Here is a 23,393-nt window from a genome sequence, read left to right as displayed (position 1 = left end):
ATGGCACACAACACAAAATGCATATCGTAACTCAAGTCCTTCCATTGTCAGTACAACACTTTGACAAATGGCAAGCTAAATAGACTCAAATGCTAAAATCGGGACTTAACATTGTAACCACCCTGGAAAGTCGTGAGCAGAACCTAAAAGGTGTCTGCCACCAACTCAGTCAACTTCTGAAGGGGCCTTGGTCAGAAGGAGGCAAACTCAAAACCTGTCTCTAAAGGCATTATGTACTTATTTTGTCATCTTTACACATTAGCACTAGATTACTCCTCGTTAGTTTCATATACACCCAAAAACTCAGCGCTGGGATACCTAAGGGTAGCCATGCGCTATACCAAGAATCGATTAATAACAATAATAATGGCAAGCTTGAAAATTGACCAGTCTATCTGTACAGGGCTTTCCAATGCACTACATAGTTGCTGCCTTTTTGGAAATTGATCCATTTGAGCTTTAAAAAAAAAAGTTGTTCTCCTAAATTGAAAGACAGGAAATTGGTATGACACATGACCACAAGCTCAGAACACAAATTGGACTCCAGATCTTCTCCCAGAAGGACCAGAAAGGACTAACACCCAAGAGGAAGAAACTGGCAAACCACCAATCTGATTCTCACACCAGTTTCTCATTCAAATGCTCACATGTTTAACACCAATATTTATGCTCACCCAGCTGAGTACTGCAGGAATCCATGGACCAGCCAATTCGCACAACATGAGGATCAGGTTCACTAGCAGGGAGATGTTTCACAGCAATTTCTTCAAGTATCTGTTTTTGGGAAAGTAAAGAAATTTATGGGAGTAAACTTACCAAGCCAAAACAGCCTAACAAAAATAATTTTCATAAATGCCTCTCAAAGCTAAAACATTCAGAGCCACTGGAATTATGCGGCAGGGAGCATCAAATTAAGCAGCAGGGTTGACTAAATTATGAGGCAAGAAAAGACAAAATTGGGCTGCATAATGCAGTACATTGCATCAATTTTACATTGGGTAATACTGTCTGGGCAAAACAACTAAAATATAGAAATAAGCAAATAAAAAGGTAATCTGTTAACCTTCTCGAAGGAACACGTCGGCGCATTTCGAGAAACTTCACCCGTTTGAGCAATTTTTATTGAACGCCTGCAGATTATGCATCGGATGTTGGATTATGTGGCAATTCAATAACTAAGTGAAAAAGGCTGCAGCCACAGAAACACACAATTCCAGTGGCCCTGGACATATTTTACACTGTGGTGGCTGCAACCATGTAATGTACATCAAAGAATAGAGGCACATGTTGACCATTTTTCTTGGCATCAAGGAACATTCAGTGGTTACTGAACTGACTTGTGCAGGTTTTCCCAGGGCCACAATACTGATGGACCCAAACAGCGCTGCTCGTTACAACCAGACACTATATATCTGCAACACTAGCTCAATGGCCAATATCTTATTCAGCTTAGCAGAAGGTAAACTCTTGCAATGGTGACTGGGCGAAATATAGGAATAAAATGGAGAAATCTTCAATAGTCCCTAGTAAAAAATAAACTACATTATAAAAAATAATAATGTATAAAGCTCTTAATGCCCAAGGGAATAGTGTATGTTTCCCTGGTGTCCAGGTAACTGGATTCCAGGTACCACTTAGCAGCCATACTTGCCGGTATGATTTTCAAGGGCACCAGTAGAAATAGTAGACCTGGGACAGCTAAAGAGCCTCTTTTCTATTATGCATGTCAGAATCTATGTCAAAATCTTGTGAAAACCTTTTTGGCCTAAAAAGGTTAGGCTAAAGGTAAGGGGAGTTGCAACCCAGGGGATTATACTCCAATTGACCCTTTTTTCCAACGCCAGTGCACAACGTATCTGCTGTGTTCTACAAGCAACTGAACTGAAGATAAAATCAAGAAAGCAATGTTCATACTTCAGCCGCCACGGCAAGTCAGCAAGATAAAGTATGAATATTTTATTTCGCAACTGAACTACTACAGCATTGTGGAGTAAGTGCACATTCCTGTGGTCCAGTTATCAGGGTCTGAACAAAGGACTCAGAGGATGAGGCCAGTTTGTACTGGTAAAAGTAGATTTGCGCTTTCAGCCAGAACAAGCCTTGCATCCGTTTACCCTACCTTTAGAATAGCAAGTACACAGGGAAAGGGCAATGCATTATTCAATTTGAGCAGGAGACAAAACAAAGCAGGAATGGCAAGGTCATCTCCCTAGCCTGCAACAGCAGAATCCGTTTGTGAGTGAAGGGAGATTAAACAACTAGTCGGACACAGTCATCCCAAATTGTAATGTTCCCCCTTTTTTTGCTGCTCACGCAAGCAAGCACGGAGAATGGCAAGAAAAATATATTAAAAAAGCATTGCCACACAATGAAGGTGTCTGGCATCGACAATGGGGATTAGAGCTTTAAGGAAAGGCCAGAAGAGATCCTACCTAAACTGGTACAGTTGGCGTTTCTGGTTCATAAATCCACTGCTACCAAATTTATTCACCGAATAGACTGCGGTGAATTGATGGTAGCCAACTTAACTCAGGATGGGAATAAATAATGGGTGCTTTAATCACATTACATGGCACTGATGGTGTACAGATAAACACAAGCATTGAGTTCTGCCAGCAGAGTTGCACGGTGTGAACATTTTACAAGAGAGCAGAGGACGTCATCTTAAAATCTCACCAGCTGTCACAAAAGGATATGTCAAAGTACATATGCCCGTCAGCAAAGTAGAATGGTTATGCTAACCTTCATTTCAAAACAGACTCGTCCTTTGTTGGCTCCATAGGTTGCTCTTCCTCCGGACCACAGGTAAGCAAATCCTTCCATGGTCAAAGGATACCCAGTGCAACGATCGCCTTCTATTTTAAAATGGAGATCGCAATTGTCTGAAGAAGAAAAAAATTAAAAAAGCAACTGTCAGTTTTTTCCAAAGCAACTTTGAGAATGGTGTCCGGTACAAATATTAAATTTCGGGTGTGGGGAGCCAACCTCCAAAATTACCATGTTAAGCAGGTCAGGTCTGATCTGTGCAAGTCAGCTTCCACAAAACATTACTGTGCAGCATTACAAAGGGGGCAAAAACCATGCTAGATGCCAATAAAGGATTATTACATTAAGGTACAGAACTAACTTTAAACGCCAGTCTATTTTTTATTTTCGCAGGCAGAGCAATTACTTCTGAACAGTTTTTTAAGTTTGTGTTATAGAGAAAAAAAAAAAAATCATGATTGTCAGATTTTAATAAAGCATTCTAATGAACAAGCCACACAGACTAAGTGCAAGTTTATTTTATCTAAATGAATGTGAAAAACCAGTCCGAAGTTTTTTTCCCCTGATCATAAAGTGTGATTAGAGAACTATGAAATAGTAGTACAAGAACAAAATGCTTCCCTCACAAGCCACACTATGCCGCAACCATGCTTTATAGTTCCGAGTCAAAATAGAACATGCATAAGTCTAGTGTTAGAATGCATCTTTAAAAGGATATGGTAAGTGAATGTGCTGCAGTGTTTGTGTGAAATGCTTGAAAACTCACATGTATCTAGGACCACAAGGGTATCGTCAAAACTGTCGTCGTCATCACCTGGAGGCTGATCTCTCCCTCTGCACAAAAAAAAAGGAAAAAAGCATCTACTTACCCAAAAGTTGACCAAAGAACATAAATGTGCCCCCTTTTTAAACAAGGGTTTATCATCGGTGTACTGCTGTTCTAGGATGACATTCACCATTATGTGATCATCTGTGATAAGATTGAATTGATCTGCAAGCTCATTTTAGTAAGCAGCAGCAGTTGCCAAGTCCAAGATTTATATAGACCTATTGCATGAAGAAGCCTGACCCACTTGTGTGGAATTCACTTGCCCCTGTGCTTCACTACCAGTTGTTCAATGCGATATGCAAGTGATTTTGTCTGTGGGCAAAAGGAGACTGTAAATAGTTCTCAGGGAGTGTGCTAGGTCACAGCCAGAAAAGAATTGTTAATTTTGTACTCCATACCCAATTCTCTAACAAGGCCACAGTAAGCGGTGCAGGAAATGCACTTATGGCATTACGTTCATATGTGGACACTAGATTTACACCACCCACGAATACATTTAACAGCAGGACTTTAAGTCTACCATTGGTGCCCTTAAAGGCTGGAGTCAGAAACTGCAGATATCAAAAATAAGCAATTTTAACATGTGGAAAAACATACTTTCAATGTTAGTTAGCACACCCATGTAGTGCTTTGGAGCTCATGCGGCCTGACTGTTAATGGACATCCACATACTGAAATTGGTACATCGGTGCAGTAAGCAGAATAAAAATATAGTTTCACTGAATAGGCTGCAAAAGTTTTCCATGACTTTAAAACCCGAATGAAAGTCACCTTATTACCAAGTTGAGTAATCTGGTTACACTGATGATTTTGTGTTTATGTGGAGATGCCTTTCTTGACCATGGTGTCTTTGGAACCAAAGAAGTAACCTGGCCCTTAGAAAATCTGGATTTAAACATTGTCTATGCTTAAGGGAGAAATGGACACTTTAAAAAACGAATTCTTGAATATATGTACCAAAAATCTGTATTCCTATTGAATTCCTGTAGTCTTTCCTATACCCAGTGGTTCTGTGCACGAAGAAGCCATTGTAAAGTTGTTATGGTCTATACGGCTGTTTTGTGTAAATGGGCAGGTGGATACTTCTCGCCTGGCCGAACAGACTTTTCACGTAGGAAACAAGGCATGCTCAATGGACTGTCTTTACCAATGCCTAACACTTTCCTCAGTAGTATACTGAGGGTAGTGATCACTGGCCCTTACAGATAATATTTAGGGTAGGACAGCGTGAGCAGAGAGAGGACATTGTAACTCTGCAAGCGGAGTACCCTAGACTCATAAAACGGAGAGAGGAAAGTCTAAAAGTACACAATGACTTGCTGATAGATTATATGATGCTAGAGGTACTAGAGGAGCTGGGTGATGATCTGAAATGGTATGACCAGGTGGGAGAGCAGGTTGTTAATTGCTTGAGCGTAAAACTTAGTCTGAGAGCCTGGAAAAAGGAACATGGACTATGCAACTCAGGGCAACAGCCGTGGCCGTTTAACAATGACTGTAGAAGGTTAAAACTAAGGGTATAAAAATCGGAGACCATTCCGGAAAAAGCAAGATACAGTAAATCGGTGTCAGGCCCAATTCTGCAAAAATTGAATAAAAAAATATGCTGAGGGAAATGAAAACATAACTTACAAGCAAAAATTGGTGATTGGTACAAATATCCGGTTGTTTTGGCAGCTGGTATGTGAAGGGAGCGAACAGTGACAATGAGGTGTCCAATCTTTGAGCAATATTTATGGCAGGAATGAGGTGATGAGCTAGGACGTCAAACTAACAGTTGGTGATCGGATTGGTATGCAATTCTCTCAAGAGGAAAAAGGAAACTTTCATGTCCCTTAAGTTAACTAACCCCTGGACCAGAAAACCGCCTGGCAATAACAATGTGGAATGGCGAGCTCGCTTTTATTTAGGTAATCTGCAAAAAGACCGTTGCCCAACATTCCACTTCCAATTCACGTATGGTATGGAAATACTAACATTAAGGGGCAAGCTGGATTGGAATCCTGAAGAGTGTAAATGCGGGAAAAGACTCCCTGCATGGCCTCCCTCTGCTATGGTTCAAGTCATAAGGGTAGAGTGCCTGCTCATGGCGTGGAGCTATGTTGGGTGTTAGCCACTCAACGGTTTGGCACTGATTAACAAGGGAAGACATCCGCAAAATACTGCAACTCTGTAAAGCAGAGATAGAAAATAGTGAATTGAAATGGGCTATTCAAGTAAGATATAGGTGAAAAGATCTCTGTACTAGGCTGACAAAGCCGGATCAGTGGAAGCAAGGACCTTGGGTCAGTAAAACAGGAGCTATGCTCTCTTGAAGCGAACTGTGCAAGAGAGGAGGGTGTGCGGTATGAGGACAAAATCCTCCATTCGATTTCTGTTTACACCTTGGGTGCTAAGGCTTTTCCCCCTCCTGCGCGGAACATTTTACTTTCCCATTGTTCATGACAGAGCCAGCTCGTCATCCGTGTAGCGCAGGTAACACTCATGACGAGCTGGCTTTGTCATCAGCACTGAAGAGGTTATATAGTCGGAGCAATTATGATAGTTTTCCATATACCGGTGCCCTACTTAATGCTACGCTCAAGGACACAGCATTAAAATGTAGGGTTGGGATAAACACGTTATGCAGATAGGAACACAAAAGTAGTGATAATCAGGGTATGTGCACCTAAGGGATGAAGACAATGGCGCACACGTTTTATTGGACTGATTATGGGTTTTAGATGAGCGGAAAGTACTTTTAAAACCACTTCGCTCTCAGATTCCTAGATGTTAGTTGTGGAATTGGGAGATTTTTAATCGTGATACAGGGGATTTTTAAAAGGTTTGTTAGATAAATTGTAAAGAGTTGGTGGGTTTTTATGAGATTCCCAACCATGGTTTATTTTCACTTACTGTATTTAGGTATTATTCATTGGGTGTCTTTGAAAACGTTTATTTTAAGTATTGTTTTAGAATGTTTATGTGGTAATGTTTATAGACTACAGTCTAAATAAAAAAAAACATATTCCCAATCGGAGTTATGCTGGAGCCCTGGAAGCAGGACATGTACAGCGACTGTTACTTGTATTCTCGTATGTGGAGCCATGTCCGGCATTTTGAGAATCATTAAAGTGTGTGTGTGTGTGTGTGTGAGGCACAGGATATTCGGCAGCAATTGAGTGTACGGGCATATAAGGTTGAGTAAGTAACACCGTCCATGCTTTCCTAGACATTGAGGCAACCCATTACAAGATCGGCCTCCGATTATGGTTCTGGCTATGGCATTTAGATCCATGAATTTTACAACCATCTTTCCCTCCAGGCATTCATTTGCATTGTTCTGCCATTTCTAATCCTTCTCCGCAATTATCTCAGCTAAGATACAGTCGGCTGCTGTAAATAAAGAGGGAAGTACAAACAGCCAGGGAAAAGGAGTGGACTTTAAAACCATCTATAATTTTGAAGGAATAAAAGTAAATTGTGCAGCTGGGTAACTTTTCCTATGAAATCCTCACACATTAAATCATGTGAATGAAACACTCACATAACTAAATCGAAAAGATCTAACATAATGGCAAACATTAAAAAACAACATTAAAAAACAGATATACCCACCTTTTTGCAGGTCTCTGTTCTGGGAATCCTGGCCCTCTCTCATCAAAACCTCTTTTGCGACCTTGTGGGGGCCTTGGTTGGCCAGGACCACTGAAGCCAGAAGTAGGTTGCTCTTGCTTAATTTCTGTTTTGACTGCCAAACAAGAAAAGCTTCAGCTCATAAATTGCTAGGAAATATTAAGACTGACCACTGCAAAGCTCCTCCACATGAACTTAAGTGTTTTAACTGTTAAGGGGAGTTTTAATATGGGCAGAGAGATATCATTGGGTAATCCTCCACTTTTTGGCTTATTATCCATGCTGATATGATATTTTAACCAAACACTGAACACAAGAAGTAACTGAAGAAACACAGCCATAATAACGTAATTTTACAGTTACTATCAACTGTCTAAAACCGCTTTAATCTAAGTGTCACACAGAAATAGCAGGGTATAAAGAACCAAGGCTGTTGTAAAAACGTCTTTAACAGCCACTTCGCTAAGAGTGAATCCGGAGTACACCAAACATAGTCTCTAACCAAACGAATTTGCAGTCCATGCCCAAGCAGTTTCCAAGTAAAATGCCAGGAGACCTCAAACCCCGATTTAATAGAGAACCAACTACGCTAAAAAGATTCAGTCCGGATTTTACGGAATAAATCAAAGGAATGCTGGATCCGGAGCCAGAATAGCATTCTTGTGGATACTTAAAGAATGAGTTGCTATCATTGCCCACAAACTCTTGCCTAAAAGCATAACTTACAAGTTGACTTCAGTAGTTGGACAACGACTTGTGAAAAGTTGGGGCTTTCAAGGGATAATTTGATTTGCGTTGAAGGCTAGCAAGCTAAATTCTATAAAGATATTGATAGTCAATGATTTACTTTACAATCCTGACTTAGTTCTTACCTGGGTGTAGAGGCTGATTTTGCAGCAGTGGTCTTCTGTCAAAAGCAAATTCATTCTCCTGCTTTATGGATGTTTGACGGAAAGAGGTGTATCCAGGACCACCTCTATCTGGAGCGCAATGATCATCAAGATCAACTAGAAAAAATGAGTAATTACAATTAAAGTTTGACAAAGAGGTAGAAAATAATGCCACCCGGCAGACCCCCCCCCCCCCCCCTCGGGACTTTTTTGATGGGTGCTTCCACCCAGAATAATACCCTGTTCGGTTGAGCATCCCCCAAGGCAGTGCCTAGAGTCTCCAGCATGTAGCTGGTAAGCTACACAGTAGCTCACTAGCTACCAGTGAAGCTCTCTGGTGCGCAATCAGCCTACGACTATTAAGCTTTTACTTGGTTGAATTATTGCATGTATACCAAAAATAAAAAAGCATCTATTCAAGCCAATGTATTTTCCCAACTCCATATGCTGTCTGTAGAATTTTTTTTTAAATGTACTTAATGCCATGAGTTGGAGAGATTTAGTACTCATGTATATTATACCTTGGTGTCAGGTGGATTGCAGCTAGAATGTGTAACTAATATTTCAGTTGAAATTCTCCAAGCCGTTTTACATTATTGCTGGAAATCCTGTCTAATGCAGAAAAATGATAACTTCTTACTCTTTTGGGTGGGATGTTAACTTTTACATCACTAATATTAGTAGCTCTGAAGATTTTCATTTAACATAAGGACTTATTGCTACAGAAAAGGTTGGAGACCCTTGGTCTAGAGATCAGCTTAGAAATAAATGAATGCCCACGTAGGTTTGTGAAACAATTCTAATTTTTTTAGCAATCTTCATGGAAACACTGTGTTTAATACAGCATTAATATAACTACCAAAGCTTTTTACGGTTAACTTACACATAACTCCTGCAAAAATGGAAGCCAAGAGCCAGAGTAGTTCCCAAGTTTTAGGTTTGGAAAAGGGGGCGCAGCTTTATATGGAGCACAACAACACTCCAGAGGTCTTCTTTTAGCAGAGTTTTTAAGCATAATTTTTTGTGTTTAAAAGCCTAGTGCTATCCAGACCAAGAGGGAAAAAATGGGAAAGTCTTTTACATTCATACAGCAACGTCTTTAAGCGTAAGATTAGCTAGTGTTATCTATGCAGGTGGAAAAAGAGAAAAGCAGACATACTGGAAAAATAACACACGGATCACTTTCTCTAGTACACCATGGGTGGCACTAGGCTAAATAACAGCTTCAGAAACACATATTTAAAGTAAGCAGTTAAGGAGTGTTGAAGAAATTGTAGTGAGCGCCACATAAAATAGCTGCCCTCCAGCTAAATCTTGACAACTACCCAGGGTTTCCAGCTTACTTTTTTTGCATTAAAATATCTACCAACAACCTGGTGATGGTCAACTGGGATATGATAAACCTGCAACATGACAATACCTAGTCTGCCCTAGCTCATTTATAAAACGGACTAATCACGCGCTTGAGTAAGAGACGCCCCCCACCCCATAGGATCTTAAAACACCTCATTAGGGTCTATTTGAGCTAAATTAATACAATCACAATTGAATCTGCTAAATTTTGGAACCGACTAATAAACAGAGTTGTGGTGTGCATCACGGAAGACACGGGCTACGGTTTAAGGCGGATAATACAGAAAGTTGTTGCTACTACCACATTCAACAGCCGCAAAGCCCAAACACATTCAGATCACTTAAAATATATACACAACTACTAATGCTAAAGGGATCCTCATTTAACTGCTAGGCCATTATTGTTTTATTACTAGTAGAAAAGTTAGGCGGATCTGGGTATTTGGGATAATACCATTTGGAGGATCTCAGTCATATGATGAAGCGTTGCCAGTTCTAGAAAAGAGCTAAGCAGAAATGTGTAACGAATAGACTACAATAAGATCATAATTAGCAGACAAGCATCAGTCTTAGGCGTTGGATTCTGGTGGTGGTCGAAGGTTGTCGCTACCTCCACAAAATTTCATGAGTACCCCCCCTATCCGCTACAATCCATCTCATCTACAGAATTATAAAACATCACCGTATGGTCAAAAACACCTCAATCACACCTATCGTAATATTTGGTCTGATGTGTCCAGTCTCTGGTGGAAGTGACCACCATTCATTGATTCGAAACAGTACAGTAGGGAACCTTGATGAACACACTGTCGCCTAATTACAATGGTTGGAACCAAAGACCATCTCCAGAAAATACAGGCCCTTACTTCGCGATTGGACATGTTTATGCCTCAAACATGTTGTCTACTTGATCCTTGCTGAAGAAAACACACTAATTCAGTCATAAAGCTGATCCAACACAATTTAAGCGGATCAAAACCACAGAAAAATAATTTTTAAAGCCGGAAGCATTTCAAAATAAAATATTGTGAAAGCACCCACAGTGTGCATTTGCACGTTTGGAACCTAACGGTTAATCTTCTCTGCCACGATCTCCCATCAAGCTGCGAGAAATCTCAGAGTATGGTCCAACCCGACCTCAACCCTTCCCCAGGGATTTCACCCACTCGATTCTCACAATAAAAGGCTTTTTCACTCACAGCGGCTGCGCGATTCCCGGAAGCCTCGGCCCTCTTCCATGGCGGGCCCGTAGGCGCCGTGCGACCGCTTGCGTTGCTCCTGGCTAGCCCTCCGGGGTTATGTGCAACCTTTATTCCAGCTCCGGCTTAAACCCCACGAGTGTAGGCCGCTCTGAAGTGGCAACCTCCGCAGCTTCCTCAGTATGTGGGTAGACCTCGTGCCGCCCTCCTCCTCTCTCCCTGTGGACTTCAAGCGGCAAATTAAAATTGGATTAAAATGTAAAAAGAAAAAAATATATGAAAAAGTACATCAAGGCGGGAAGGCAGCTGAGCGTATGAGGGCGAAAGCCTTTATGTTCCAGCTCTGAAGGAACAACAAGATCTTACAAGGAGAGAATGCATGAGAACACACGACAAGGCAAGATAAGGCCTAAAAGGTCCTCTGCCGTGTGCGCGGGCTCTGCGGCTGCACAACACACCTCCCGATTTGAAAAAAAGTCGCTCCACGAACCCTTCACAGGAGCACAAAATGGCCGCCCTGCTAGGTCTTTCCTGCACTAAACACGCCCACCGGGTACACTGGCGCTGCTGATTGGTGCAGAAGTGGAGTTGGTGGGCTAGGATTGGATGAAAAGTATAGGTTCCGGTTAAGGGTACATCGGCCTTCCTGTGTGTGTGTTTTTTTTGTGCCAAGATGGTGGCTGTCGTTTGACAACGTTAGGCCTTAACAATGGAAAGAGAAAATCGGAACATGATCCTCAGGTATACTCCAGAGCTACGCCATCATGGTCGCCATATTAGATCGACAATTTACAATACAAGGCAGAGCGCTCTTTGCAGCCTAAAGAAAAATAATACCGAAAGTTATTTGGGACCATTATTTTTAAGTTACAAAACAGCTCTATAAATTTGGGACCATTTTTTTACAATAGCTTTCGACACATATTCCGAGTCTGCTGGATTCCTAATTTTTTCATGAACTATCGCTTCTCGTTTTTAGGTAGCAGCATTATTTACCGTGTATCAGCGGGACTTGAACACGTCTCATTACCAGTACAGTTCAGGTGAGCTTGTATTGACGACGGACTTTTTAAAACAGAGACAGAGGACGTTATCCAAACGAACTTGGTGCGAGGGCCATCTTTGGACGGGATCTCTTGAGCGACAGTGTAATGGTTCCTATGATGGCCTGGAGTATATTTTTTTTATTTATTTTATGCTTTTATATAAAGCGCAGACTTTACCCGAAGGTGTCAGAGCGCTTCACAATAGGAACAGAACCGATACATGAGGAGAACATTATAAGTGAACAAATTACAAAAGCAAACATGAGTTACATGAGGCAAAAGTGACATTTGTGAGCATACAAAATACAAGAGGTAGCAAACGGTGCATTACAGGACAAAAAAGTGACAAATGTGCAGGTTATAAAAGCGTACAAAGTACAAGTAGAGGCAAAAAACTGCAATAAATGACAGACACTCAAAAACAAGAACAAACGTTACTTAGGCAATGGTGGCACTGCACTGCTTGGAAATTACACACACCAAGGGCTCAATTCTGGACCTTGTGATATCCAAATCAGACCAGATTACCACTGTTTCACCCATCCGTGTTGACTGGTCTGACCATTTCCTCATTCCCTTCTTTTTTCACCTCTCTCACATTTTGACTCTCGGCCAACCTAAAAGAGCCTCTACGTGGTTCCGCAACACAAAAAACATTGATCTTGAGATTCTATGTGATTCTGCTATGCGTTCACTTCCTAGTCTAGACCCCAATATGGATGTCAACGATCTCACTCCCCTTTGCCTCTCAATCCTTGCAGTCGAAATCGACAAGGTTGCTCCACTCCAAAGCAAAAGGAAAAGACCCACCCCATCAGCTCCTTGGTTCAACAAAGCTCTCTATGACGAAAGGAAAAACCTCTGAATCTTGGAGAAGCACTGGAGACATTCTCCATCCACCCCCAACTTCTCTTGTTTACGCTCAGCAAGATCTAAATACTACCAGCACATCTTCTAGGAAAAAACATCTCATTTCAGATCCCTCCTCGATTCAGCTAAAAACAGACCCAAAAAACTTTTCGGCCTAATCAAAAACCCAAATTGTTCTCCCCAAACCATCAAGCCTGAGGATGCTTCAAAGAAAGCAACTGAGGTCACTATATTCTTTGATCCTGCTCTCAGCAGAAGCGGCCGCTCCACACGCTGCTCCCAGCCTCCTCAACCAGTATCGTTACCTATTGAGAGCCTACCTCGCACTCTGCCTTAGCCTGCTTAGTCAAAGATTCATCTAGCTAGTTCGTAGCGCTAGATTGCCCCGCCCGCCGCGCATTACAGTTTAAATCTACCGAGGTCATTTAGATCATCACGCTCGACTGCCAAGGTGCGCTTGTGCGACAGCAGTTCTTGTGCTGTGCTGCCTGAAATTGTATTTGTGCCTGTAATTGTAAATTGTATTCGCGCCTCCGCCATTCACATCGCGCTCGCCTACATTGTGCCCCAGTGTTGTTTTGATATTGCCTGCTTGCTGTCATTTTGTTTGTTGTTGTCCTGCCTCCTTCCCCTGATCTCCACCCCGCCTCCCTGCTGACCCTCCCTCCCACTGATACTGACCTCGCAGCTCCTCCGTGATCGCGCTGTGACCGTCCTGCTCTCAGCAGAAGCGGCCGCACCACACGATGCTCCCAGCCTCCTCAACCGGTATCGTTACCTATTGAGAGCCTACCTCGCACTCTGCCTTAGCCTGCTTAGTCAAAGATTCATCTAGCTGGTTCGTAGCACTAGATTGCCCCACCCGCCGCGCATTACAGTTTAAATCTACTGAGTCCATTTAGATCGTCACGCTTGACTGCCAAGGTGCGCTTGTGCGACAGCAGTTCTTGTGCTGTGCTGCCTGAAATTGTATTTGTGCCTGTAATTGTAAATTGTATTTGCGCCTCCGCCATTCACATCGCGCTTGCCTACATTGTGCTCCAGTGTTGTTTTGATATTGCCTGCTTGCTGCCATTTTGTTTGTTGTTGTCCTGCCTCCTTCCCCTGATCTCCACCCACCTCCCTGCTGACCCTCCCTCGCCCCTCCCCTTCCACTATCCGCATATGACAGATGCATTCTCGCGCAGCGGTCGCGCCCTATGCGGCCGAAGGTGCGCCAAAGGTAAGCTCGTCTACGCCCGTCCGCGCCTGGACCGCGCCCAGCGCCAGACCCCCTGTCCCCCGCAAACCGTACTCCTCCCGCATTACGTTTGACGCCGCCACCCTCCTAGCCCTTAACCCCGGACGAACACCACAATGCTACGAAGCTGCCCCAGGACATACCCACGGTCCCTTCCCCTGCCACTCCTGCAAGTTCGCCTGCAGCAAGACCCACACCAAATCCACGACTTCCAAACACAGCTCAGACTCTAACTACCTGAAATGCATCCTGCTAAACACCTGCTCGATCCACAAACACGCCACAGAACTCTGGGACCTACTCGATACTGCGTCACCAGACATCCCCTTCCTTACAGAAACCTGGATGAACGCATCATCAGCACCAGACATCGCCATAGCCATCCCGAACGCTTACAAGATCATCCGAAAAGACCGTACCAACCAAACAGGAGGCGGCATCGCCATCGTCCATAAGAACACCATCAGAATCTCCACCAGCTTCGACGATTACCTTACAACCGCCTAACACCTCCACTTCCAGATCTGCACCGACCCCAAGACCACACTTAGAGGCACCCTCATCTACAGACCACCAGGAACCCGTAAACAATTCAGCAAAGACATCACTGATTTCATCAGCCCACATGCCCTCCCCTCCGAGAACTACATTCTACTGGGAGACTTCAACTTCCACCTAGAAAAGAAAAACGACTGCAACACCACCACCCTTCTGGACAACCTGGCCAATCTCGGACTCAAACAACTTGTTGACACCCCCACCCACTTAGCCGGACACACGCTCGACCCTATCTTCACCTCCAGCAAACACATCTCTTTCAATCATACCACAGCTCTCCATTGGACGGACCACAGCTGTGTCCACTTCAGCTACAAAACTACCACGACTCACAACCCCCCACAACCTGCTCCTCGAAGAAACTGGAACAAAATCACCACCGACCAACTCCTCACATCACTCAACTCGCAGCGCTGACGAATTAGCCCCCCTAAAAAACCACCAGATCAAACAAGGTAGCAAAAAAGCCCCCTGGTTCAATGATGACCTTAAGAATTCTAAGAAACTATGCCGCACTCTCGAAAAAACATGGAGAAAAAACCCAACCACTGACAACCTGACCACCTTCAAGGCAGCCACCCGCAAACACCACCAATTGATCCGATCCACCAAGAAATCAGCATTCAAGGATCGAATCGACAACAACGCCCACAACAGCAAGGAACTATTCAACATCGTCAAAGAATTTACCAACCCCACCGCAGCCTCAAAAGACATTACTCCCTCCCAAGACCTCTGCAACTCATTATCCTCTTTCTTCTACAACAAAATCGCTGACATACATAACAGCTTTATGAACATTCCGAAAGAACAGCCCTCCCCACCCACTCCCAAACCCGAACCGCTCTCTAACAACCTTAGCGCCTGGAACCCAATCACCACTGAAGACACCATCCGCCTAATGAACTCCATCCATTCAGGTTCGCCAACCGACCCCTGTCCCCACCACATCTTCAACAAAGCAGACTCCACCATCGCACCCCAGCTCTGTGATGTCATCAACTGCTCCTTCAACTCCGCCACCTTCCCAGAAAGCTGGAAACACGCAGAACTCAGTGCCCTCCTGAAGAAACCCACAGCTGACCCCTCTGAACTTAAGAACTACCGCCCCATTTCCCTCCTCCCATTCCCTGCCAAAGTCATTGAGAAAGCCGTTAATAGCCAGCTCGCCGCCTTCCTTGAATCCAACAACTCCCTCGACCCCTCACAGTCCGGCTTTAGAGCCAAACACAGCACCGAAACCACCCTCATTGCAGCAACAGATGACACCCGAACGCTTCTAGACAACGGAGAAACAGTTGCCCTCATCCTACTCGACCTCTCCGCCGCCTTCGACACAGTCTGTCATAGCACCCTCATACAACGCCTCAACAACGTCGGAATACAAGGAAAAGCCTTGGACTGGATCATCTCGTTCCTAATTGGGAGAACTCAGAGAGTCCGACTTCCCCCATTCAAATCAGAAGCCACCAAAGTCATATGTGGTGTACCACAAGGATCATCACTCAGTCCCACCCTCTTCAATGTTTACATGAGTCCACTCGCATCCATCGCGCGTCAACACAACCTTAACATCATCTCCTACGCTGACGACACCCAGCGGATCCTTTCCCTCACCAAAGACCCTAACACCGCCAAAACCAATCTTCATGAAGGCATGAAAGAAGTAGCAGAATGGATGAAAAACAGCCGCCTAAAACTTAACTCAGACAAAGCGGAAGTTCTCATCCTAGGATCCTCACCCTCTGCCTGGGACGACTCATGGTGGCCATCGGCCCTGGGCACAGCACCCATACCCACAGACCACGCACGCAACCTGGGCTTCATCCTAGACTCCTCCCTCTCATCCTCTTACTTCACCGTACTCCGCATGCTCAAAAAAATCTTCCGTTGGATCCCCACCGAAACAAGAAAGACAGTCACCCACGCACTGGTCACTAGCCGACTAGACTATGGAAACACCCTCTACGCCGGAACCACAACCAAATTACAGAAAAAACTCCAACGCATCTAAAATGCATCTGCCAGGCTCATATTAGACAATCTTCGCCAAGCTCACATTACCGGCCACCTGAAAGACCTCCACTGGCTTCCCTTCAACAAGAGAATAACGTTCCGCCTCCTCACCCACGCTCACAAGGCCCTCTACAAAGTAGGACCCAAATGCCTCAACACATGACTGTCCTTCTACACACCCACTCGACAACTAAGATCCTCCAACCAAGCGCTTGCTGCAGTTCCGCGCATCCACAGATCCACCATGGGAGGAAGATCCTTCTCCTACCTGGCGACCAAGACCTGGAACTCTCTCCTCACTCACCTCCGCCTCACACAGAACCACATTTCCTTCAGAAAGGAACTTAAAACCTGGCTATTCAATAAATAATACACCCCCTCACACATGCGCCTCGAGACCCTATGGGTGAGTAGTGCGCTAAACAAATTTCTGAACTTGAACTTGAACTTGGTTGAACAGGTCACCCACCCCACCCCCATTGAGGGGCGAAAAGCCTTAGTCACCTGGCAGAACTTTGCCGCATCTCGGAGGTTCATCTCCTCAAATGCATCCGCGAAACCAAACCCTCCAACCATTCTTCTGACCCCATACCCAGTGGCATTGATTTCCATACTAACACTCTTTCCTACTGGACCAGACTAATCAATCTCTTCCTCAGTCAAGGATCCCTCCCAGTTGTCCTCAAAACAGGACAGGTTACCAGTGGCGGTTTCTTCCTGTGGGCATCGGGGCTCCGCCCCCGTTACCAAAAACTACTTGCATTCAATTTTAAAATCCATTTTCTTTTGTAAATTAAATTACAAAATAATAACACTCACAGAGTACAAGTATTGCCGCCGCGCTGTGATAATGAGTGGCCGTTCGTTGTGTCAGCTGGCTGGAGGCACGCATGTCACTCACTCACGTGACTCTCCCCCTTGCACGGAGCGTCCCAAAGAAGCCTAAGTGTTTGCCGGCTGAGAACCTCACAGCCCTGGAGGCTGTGATGTCATCAGCTCGGCAAAGACCTAGCTTCAGGGCCCAGTCTCCACCCCCTGATAGCGTGGAGGTTAAGTTAGCCCTGGGCGTTTTATGTCCAAGCCCGGTATCGCTAAACCTCCACGTCAATCAGAGAGTGGAAAGCTTTCCCAAATCATTACAGGGCGTGGTGAGACCCACCCCACCCTGTAATGAGTTTGGAAAGGGGTGTGGCAGGCGAGAAGCCGAGGATTTGAGTCTGCGCAGACTCGATCCTTCCCGCGCCTGTCCTGTGGTGGAACTGGAACATTCTGGAAGGAGGATCTGGATCACAGGAGGAGTGCACTGCCAAGCCTGCACTGCTGTAGTTACCCGATTGACTGGACTGACTGTGACGGCAGGCACGGCAGTTCATCAGAAGCCCCAGCCCAGGTAAAGCCCATGCGGGCAGTTTTTGGGTTTGTACTGTAACTTCTCAGACTTTTAATCTCTTATCTCTTTTCATGCGCGGCCCAGCTAGGGATTGACATGACCGTCTCCTGGCTTGGCCCCTGCACGACTCTAAGCTAGATCCTTGGCTCGGCACTTCTCATTTGTTGGCACTCACAAGGCCCACCATTACCATCTGTTATTTTTGTTTTCAGATTCGAAGTGGGTGGGTAGGGTATGGTCACGGGTGAGGTCGATGTTTAGCTTTAAATGCGGGGCGGGCGAAGTGTCAACAGAATTCTGTGTAAGCAGTGGCAGGCACAGGACCATGTGGCTCTTCTTGCAATCGCTGACTAATCCTAACGGTCGGAGGCTTTTTTGTTTAAGGTGTGGGCTGTTCTGACTCTCATTTCCATCCATACGCAGAGGCCATTCTGCTCTCTCCTCTTCTCCTCTGTTTCCTTCCAGTCACATGTACACTAATGCGGTCTTTTCAGCTCTGTGCCAATTCATAACTTGGTGATAGAGCCTTTCTAAACGCTGGCGGTTCTTTTACAAATAATGGACTTTATTTAACGGAGACAACACAAGTTGCCCAGGATAACACAATGAAGTCAAACGGGGGAGCTTTTACTTCAGCCCACCCCCGCCCCTTCTGAGCTCAGAAGTGCAGATACTCTACCGTTCAAATAAAAGAAGGAATAGCGCTCGGTATTTCAGTGTCTGGTTATTTAAAGCACTGCGTCAAATATAATAAACTCTGTCACGTGGTATAGTCTGACCCCTACAGTATGTGCTCAGGTTGAAAGGACTGGCTCACATGCACCCATGATTCACCCAGTAACCCCCCCATAGACCCGAGCTTCATAATTTACTCCAGCCACCCAAATTCATTCTAGCTACAATCTTAACATAAAAAATTTTCATGTAGTGCACTCACAGGCTTGATGGTTTGTAGCCCTATCTGTAGCTGATATTGACATCATTCTATGCAGTAGTGCACCGTTTATCAACCTTTAAAAGGTGAAAGGGGAGCGGACCACTGAAAGTGTAACAGGTAGTTGATCCACTGAGGCCGTCCTGGGTCATTAAATGGGAGCCATATGCAAACTGCCAAGTGAAATTCAAGTGAAGAAGGCACTATTTCTCACAGGCATGTTTTGAAAATGCGCGCCATCAATCATTAGATTTCAATTAATAGCAGTGCCTTCTGAAGGCGAACAGGGCAACAATCGGTACACTAAAGTTAGAATCGGGGAGCAGCAGCCTTGTTTGTGCAGCAGCTTTGTCTAGATCTATCCTTCATTCTGCCGGCGAGCTTGACGACGCTGGAAGTCTGTCGTGAGGTCTCTACATTTTAAGGGGGCATGGGGGGTGATCCGTGGTAATCTCTCGGCCTCCCCCCACAAAGCACAGCAAAGAAACCCACATGGACCTGGGTACTACCAGCAGGGCCCCAGGCGCCAGCAGTGCTCTGAGAAATAGCGCCTTTTCAGATAACAGCGCTGTCCCGGGTCTTAGAAAGCTGCTCTGCCCCAGGCCCACACTGTCTATCCAGGTAATCTGACACCACCCCGTGCATACAGATGATTTGCCCGGTGCTCCAGCGTGTGACTCCATAGTTCAGGTACACATGCAGGGGGTCAAAGGTCGTGCACGGTAAACACACGGTTAGTCACACTGACACCTCCATCCAGTCTTACCCAGGCTAAGATCAGCTGTTCCTCTGCTGGTCTCAGCCGTCTCTCACATGACGACTCCTCTAGCTGAGTCCTACGTGTCATATACAGCACCAGACCCCCCTCCCCCTAAAGAAAATGGAATAGAAGTTTAGCAGGATTAGAGTTGAGTTTGAAGCGCTATTATGTGAGAGCGTGTCTCTAAAAGCCAGACCTCCCGACTTTTGACTGGAGAACCAGGTTCGAGTCTCGGCGTCGGTGCACCATCCCGTGACTCTGGGCAAATCACTTAATTTCGCACTACCGACCAAAAGACGCATGTGACCTAGTGCATGTAAAGCTCTCCAGTACCTTGTGCTGGAGTTCGCGCCATATAAAACTGCAACCAAAAAAATACAAGGAAAATAGTAGTGTCAGAAGTTTAGGCATAGGATCGCCGCATTCCTCCTGGGTATGCCATGGTGAATCCGCAGATCTTGAGAGCTTGGACAGAGGAATCTGAGATAGGAAAGCGATGGAGGAGCGGGGCAAGGAAAACGAGGAGAGGTATTGAAAGATTGTGAGAGAGGGTGAGAAACGAGGAAGTTGAGGAAAAGGCAGTGAAAAGAGCGACTTGGAGGGAGGGTGCAAAAACCAGTGAAAGTGACGAGATGATACAGATAGAAGGCAATAGAAAGAAGAGAATGTGTGCAAGGCAATCATAAGGGGGTTGAAAGAGAAATCTTGGAAAGACAGTGCATTGGGACAAAGAACAAGCAGAGCAGGGTAAGGGAGACCGAATCATTTAAAATGAAGGCTAAGAGTGAGATTCTGTGATATTGGCTAATATGGATTCTGTGCCCTAGTTGTGTCACTCAGAATATTAACTGACGATCATGGTGGAGTTGGTTCTGTACCAAACCTTTTTTGATTTGTATGGTAACTTCTTTTTTCATCCCCGTGTTGACCCGACCATTTCCTGAGACAGGCCCATCTGCTGTTAGATTTTAAACGGCCAGGGTTGAAGTAATCAGGGTTCCCAAGGCCTACATGCTCCGAAGATAACCCACTTACACTCAAGAACTGTTGGCACGGAAACTGTAAAAGGCAAAGAACAAATTTATTAAGACCCCATGGGGTGGTGGTACACTCAAACAGCACCCGTCGGTAATGCAAGAGGTATCACACCGAACACCGGTGTGACCCCAATTTATATACAGTTAGGGGCAATAAAAGATAGGCGGCACAAGTTAGAACACATTTATGTACATATATGGTCATGTTTTGGAACACTGCCAGCTCATTGGAGGGGGCACAACTCCGCTGGTCAGTTTGGCGCACATTCCTAAAGGCTTACTGGTCAGTTGGGACTGCGCATGTGCAAGCTTGACCAGTACTAAAAATAGCCTGTTGCTGGGCAGACTGAAGTGGTCATTGGAACGGACAACGGACTAAAGGGCACGCCGGCCACGAGACCGCTTATGATCTAAGATGGCCGCCACAGTATTCAAAATGGCGTTTTCGTATATAGCCAAGTTAAGGAGGACAACGTGTAGGTTCAGCTAACGCGGCCAGGCCAATTACGACAGACGACCCTTTTAGCGTTTAGCTGAATCTACCTCATAATGAACATAATCAGGATGTTCGTCCTCAATATCTATTAACATAATTTGTGTTACTTCTTTATGGAGCATCATTTTGTCATGAGCAAGAGCTCGTCTCGATGGTATGCAAGCTGATAGGCACATAGAACATAGGGCTGGGCCACATTGAATACACAGACGTATGAAAAACATTGCTCCCGCAAGTATACATAGAATCGTCAACAGTTTCCAGCCCCAAGTAGCAAGCATGGACCAGAACCATCCCGAAAGTGTCCAAGTTCCATTGTCTGGGTGTATTTCAGCTGCAATCTTGTGAAGCTTGGAGATGGCATCATAAACAGATGGAGAATTGTCCGGGACATATACACAACAGCTGCTTCCGATAATTCTACATGCCCCCCCACGATCAGCCAAAACGACATCCAATACCATCCTGTTTTGGAGCATAACAATCCTGGAAATCTGTAGTTCCTCGGTAATGTTTCCCAGGGCAATGGCAGTGTCATTTGCTACAGCCTCGACAACACGTGTCAGTCGTCTGATTTTCCGGCTGTTCAGTGCGGCCCCCACAAAGGAGAATAGTCCCAAATTAAAGTCCACATACTGTTGCAAGGCAGTATCAGTCTGGTCAATGTCATCCAGAACAACAGTTCGCTTAATCCTATTCAGGACGAAGTCATGATATAGCGTGTAATCATTGTGATACATTGGTGGGGCAATAAATACAGGTGGTAGTACAAACGATACATAGCATGTGCCCAACCACCCCAATGGAAGCTGATGGTAACCCTTCGTTCCACAAATAAAATACGTATTCCGTGATGCAACAAATGAGATGCCATTCGGGCTATCAAAAGTGAGAGTGGTATTACATTCGCATTTCCCCACTGCAATTGAACCCTTATTTCTGATACATAAATCGGCTTTTGTGGAAATGACATTAATAACATGTGATACATTAATATTCCTCTGGTTGCTGTACACACGTGGGGCAGACACGTTATCGGGCCTGTACTCTTCCCATTCAAATCGAGTACCCTCAGCCCGTGGAAACCCATCCTTGTCATGGGAACATACTTTATTCAAACGGAAAAGCACTGCCCCTTTGGTTGGCCATCTCAGAGTAAAAAGGAGGGTGTACCAAGCGTTGCATGATCCATTATGCGAAAACGGGAGTGGAATAAGTGGGGTGCCCCCTCTCTTTTGGTGCCCTGGCAACATCCCACACACCCAACAATTTGAGGTATTGGTCATGTTATGTGTGTGGTGAAGAATCTGAATAAAGCTGTTATTTAAATACGTTTGCCTATGACGTTCTTCGTGAAAAGGTAATGTAAAATGAAAATGTTCAGACGGAGTCGGGGTAGTCGGCAGCAAATGTTCACGTACAGGCACCACAAGTTCAACTACCCAGGCTATAACAGCTATCACCACAATAGTCAGAACGAAAAGAAAGGCACCCAATACTTTTTTATCACGTGAAGCCATTGTTGCCATAGTTCAGAAATGTTCGTGCAAAGTCTTAAATAGCACAAATTGTTCGCAAAGTCTCAGATACACGTGCGTGTATACCTAAAAAAGGAAAAAATACGGTGCTGAACTCCGAGGTAGCCGTTGTTTTCTTCTCCGGGCCAAGACGGGTGTCGCTACACTGGCAGAACTGATCCCCCCCCCTTGGAATTCCCGGTTTCCGTTTCACAAACCTGGAGCGGTAACCAACCAGTCTTAAAAAAGAAAAATCTTCTTATCGGGGGCGCAAGTTGTAGCGCTCTCGTCCGGCAGCAGCGTGGTCCGGGAAGGCTCCCTCAACTTCGGCCGACGTCACAGCTGGGCTCTTTTCTTTCTCCAAGATCTCTTTGTAGTCGGTCAATACAGCAGGAGTCACCAGATCCGGGGAGACACGGCGACAATGTGTCGAATGCACCCACCGCTTCCTGTTGGTCACTCTTACAGCGGTGCGGGTTGCCAGAAGGACCTGTTCGGGGCCCTTCCACCTGGGCTCCAGACTGCTTGCTCTCTCAAACGAGCGAACCATCACGTGGTCACCAGGGCGGAGATCATGGCCCTCTCCAGTAGAGTTGTCAGGGAGCGCTTCTCGAACCTGTTGATGAATAGAGAGCAAATCATTTGTTAATCGTGCCAGATAGTCATTCATCATAACACAAGGCACATCATGTATTAATCGCGGCTTAGGCACCCCCCAGATATTCATCGGGCGCCCAAACACCACCTCATAGGGCGTAAGGCCAGTTCGTGAATGGGGTACTGATCTAAGAGAGAGTAGTGCTAGCGGCAAAGCATCAGGCCACTTCAACGATGTAGACGCCACAATTTTGGCCAGTTTAAGCTTCAATGTCGCATT

At 45.1% G+C, this 23,393-nt stretch overlaps 1 protein-coding gene across 4 annotated transcripts in view; it reads right to left on the bottom strand.

The window, feature by feature from the left end:
- The window catches only part of HNRNPUL1 (heterogeneous nuclear ribonucleoprotein U like 1), a 73,066-nt gene extending 61,881 nt beyond the window's left edge, over window positions 1-11,185 (bottom strand). The window contains exons 1-7 of one of the 4 annotated variants that reach the window (XM_086938623.1): window positions 11,111-11,173; window positions 10,653-10,878; window positions 8,083-8,217; window positions 7,193-7,325; window positions 3,533-3,600; window positions 2,743-2,882; window positions 675-774 (exon numbers count right to left, since the gene is read on the bottom strand). In XM_086938623.1, coding sequence (XP_086794749.1) covers window positions 675-774; window positions 2,743-2,882; window positions 3,533-3,600; window positions 7,193-7,325; window positions 8,083-8,217; window positions 10,653-10,692 — 616 coding nt within the window. In that variant the 5' untranslated portion in view covers window positions 10,693-10,878; window positions 11,111-11,173. Of the gene's footprint in view, window positions 1-674; window positions 775-2,742; window positions 2,883-3,532; window positions 3,601-7,192; window positions 7,326-8,082; window positions 8,218-10,652 lie in introns of all 4 variants that reach the window. The other 3 variants (XM_086938624.1, XM_086938622.1, XM_086938621.1) reach the window with 3 other exon arrangements.
- Between the last annotated feature and the right edge of the window lie 12,208 nt (window positions 11,186-23,393).

This window comes from Lissotriton vulgaris, chromosome 9 (assembly GCF_964263255.1).
Source record: "Lissotriton vulgaris chromosome 9, aLisVul1.2, whole genome shotgun sequence".
Taxonomy (NCBI): Eukaryota; Metazoa; Chordata; class Amphibia; order Caudata; family Salamandridae; genus Lissotriton; species Lissotriton vulgaris.
This window is presented reverse-complemented; position numbering and strand designations above follow the sequence as displayed.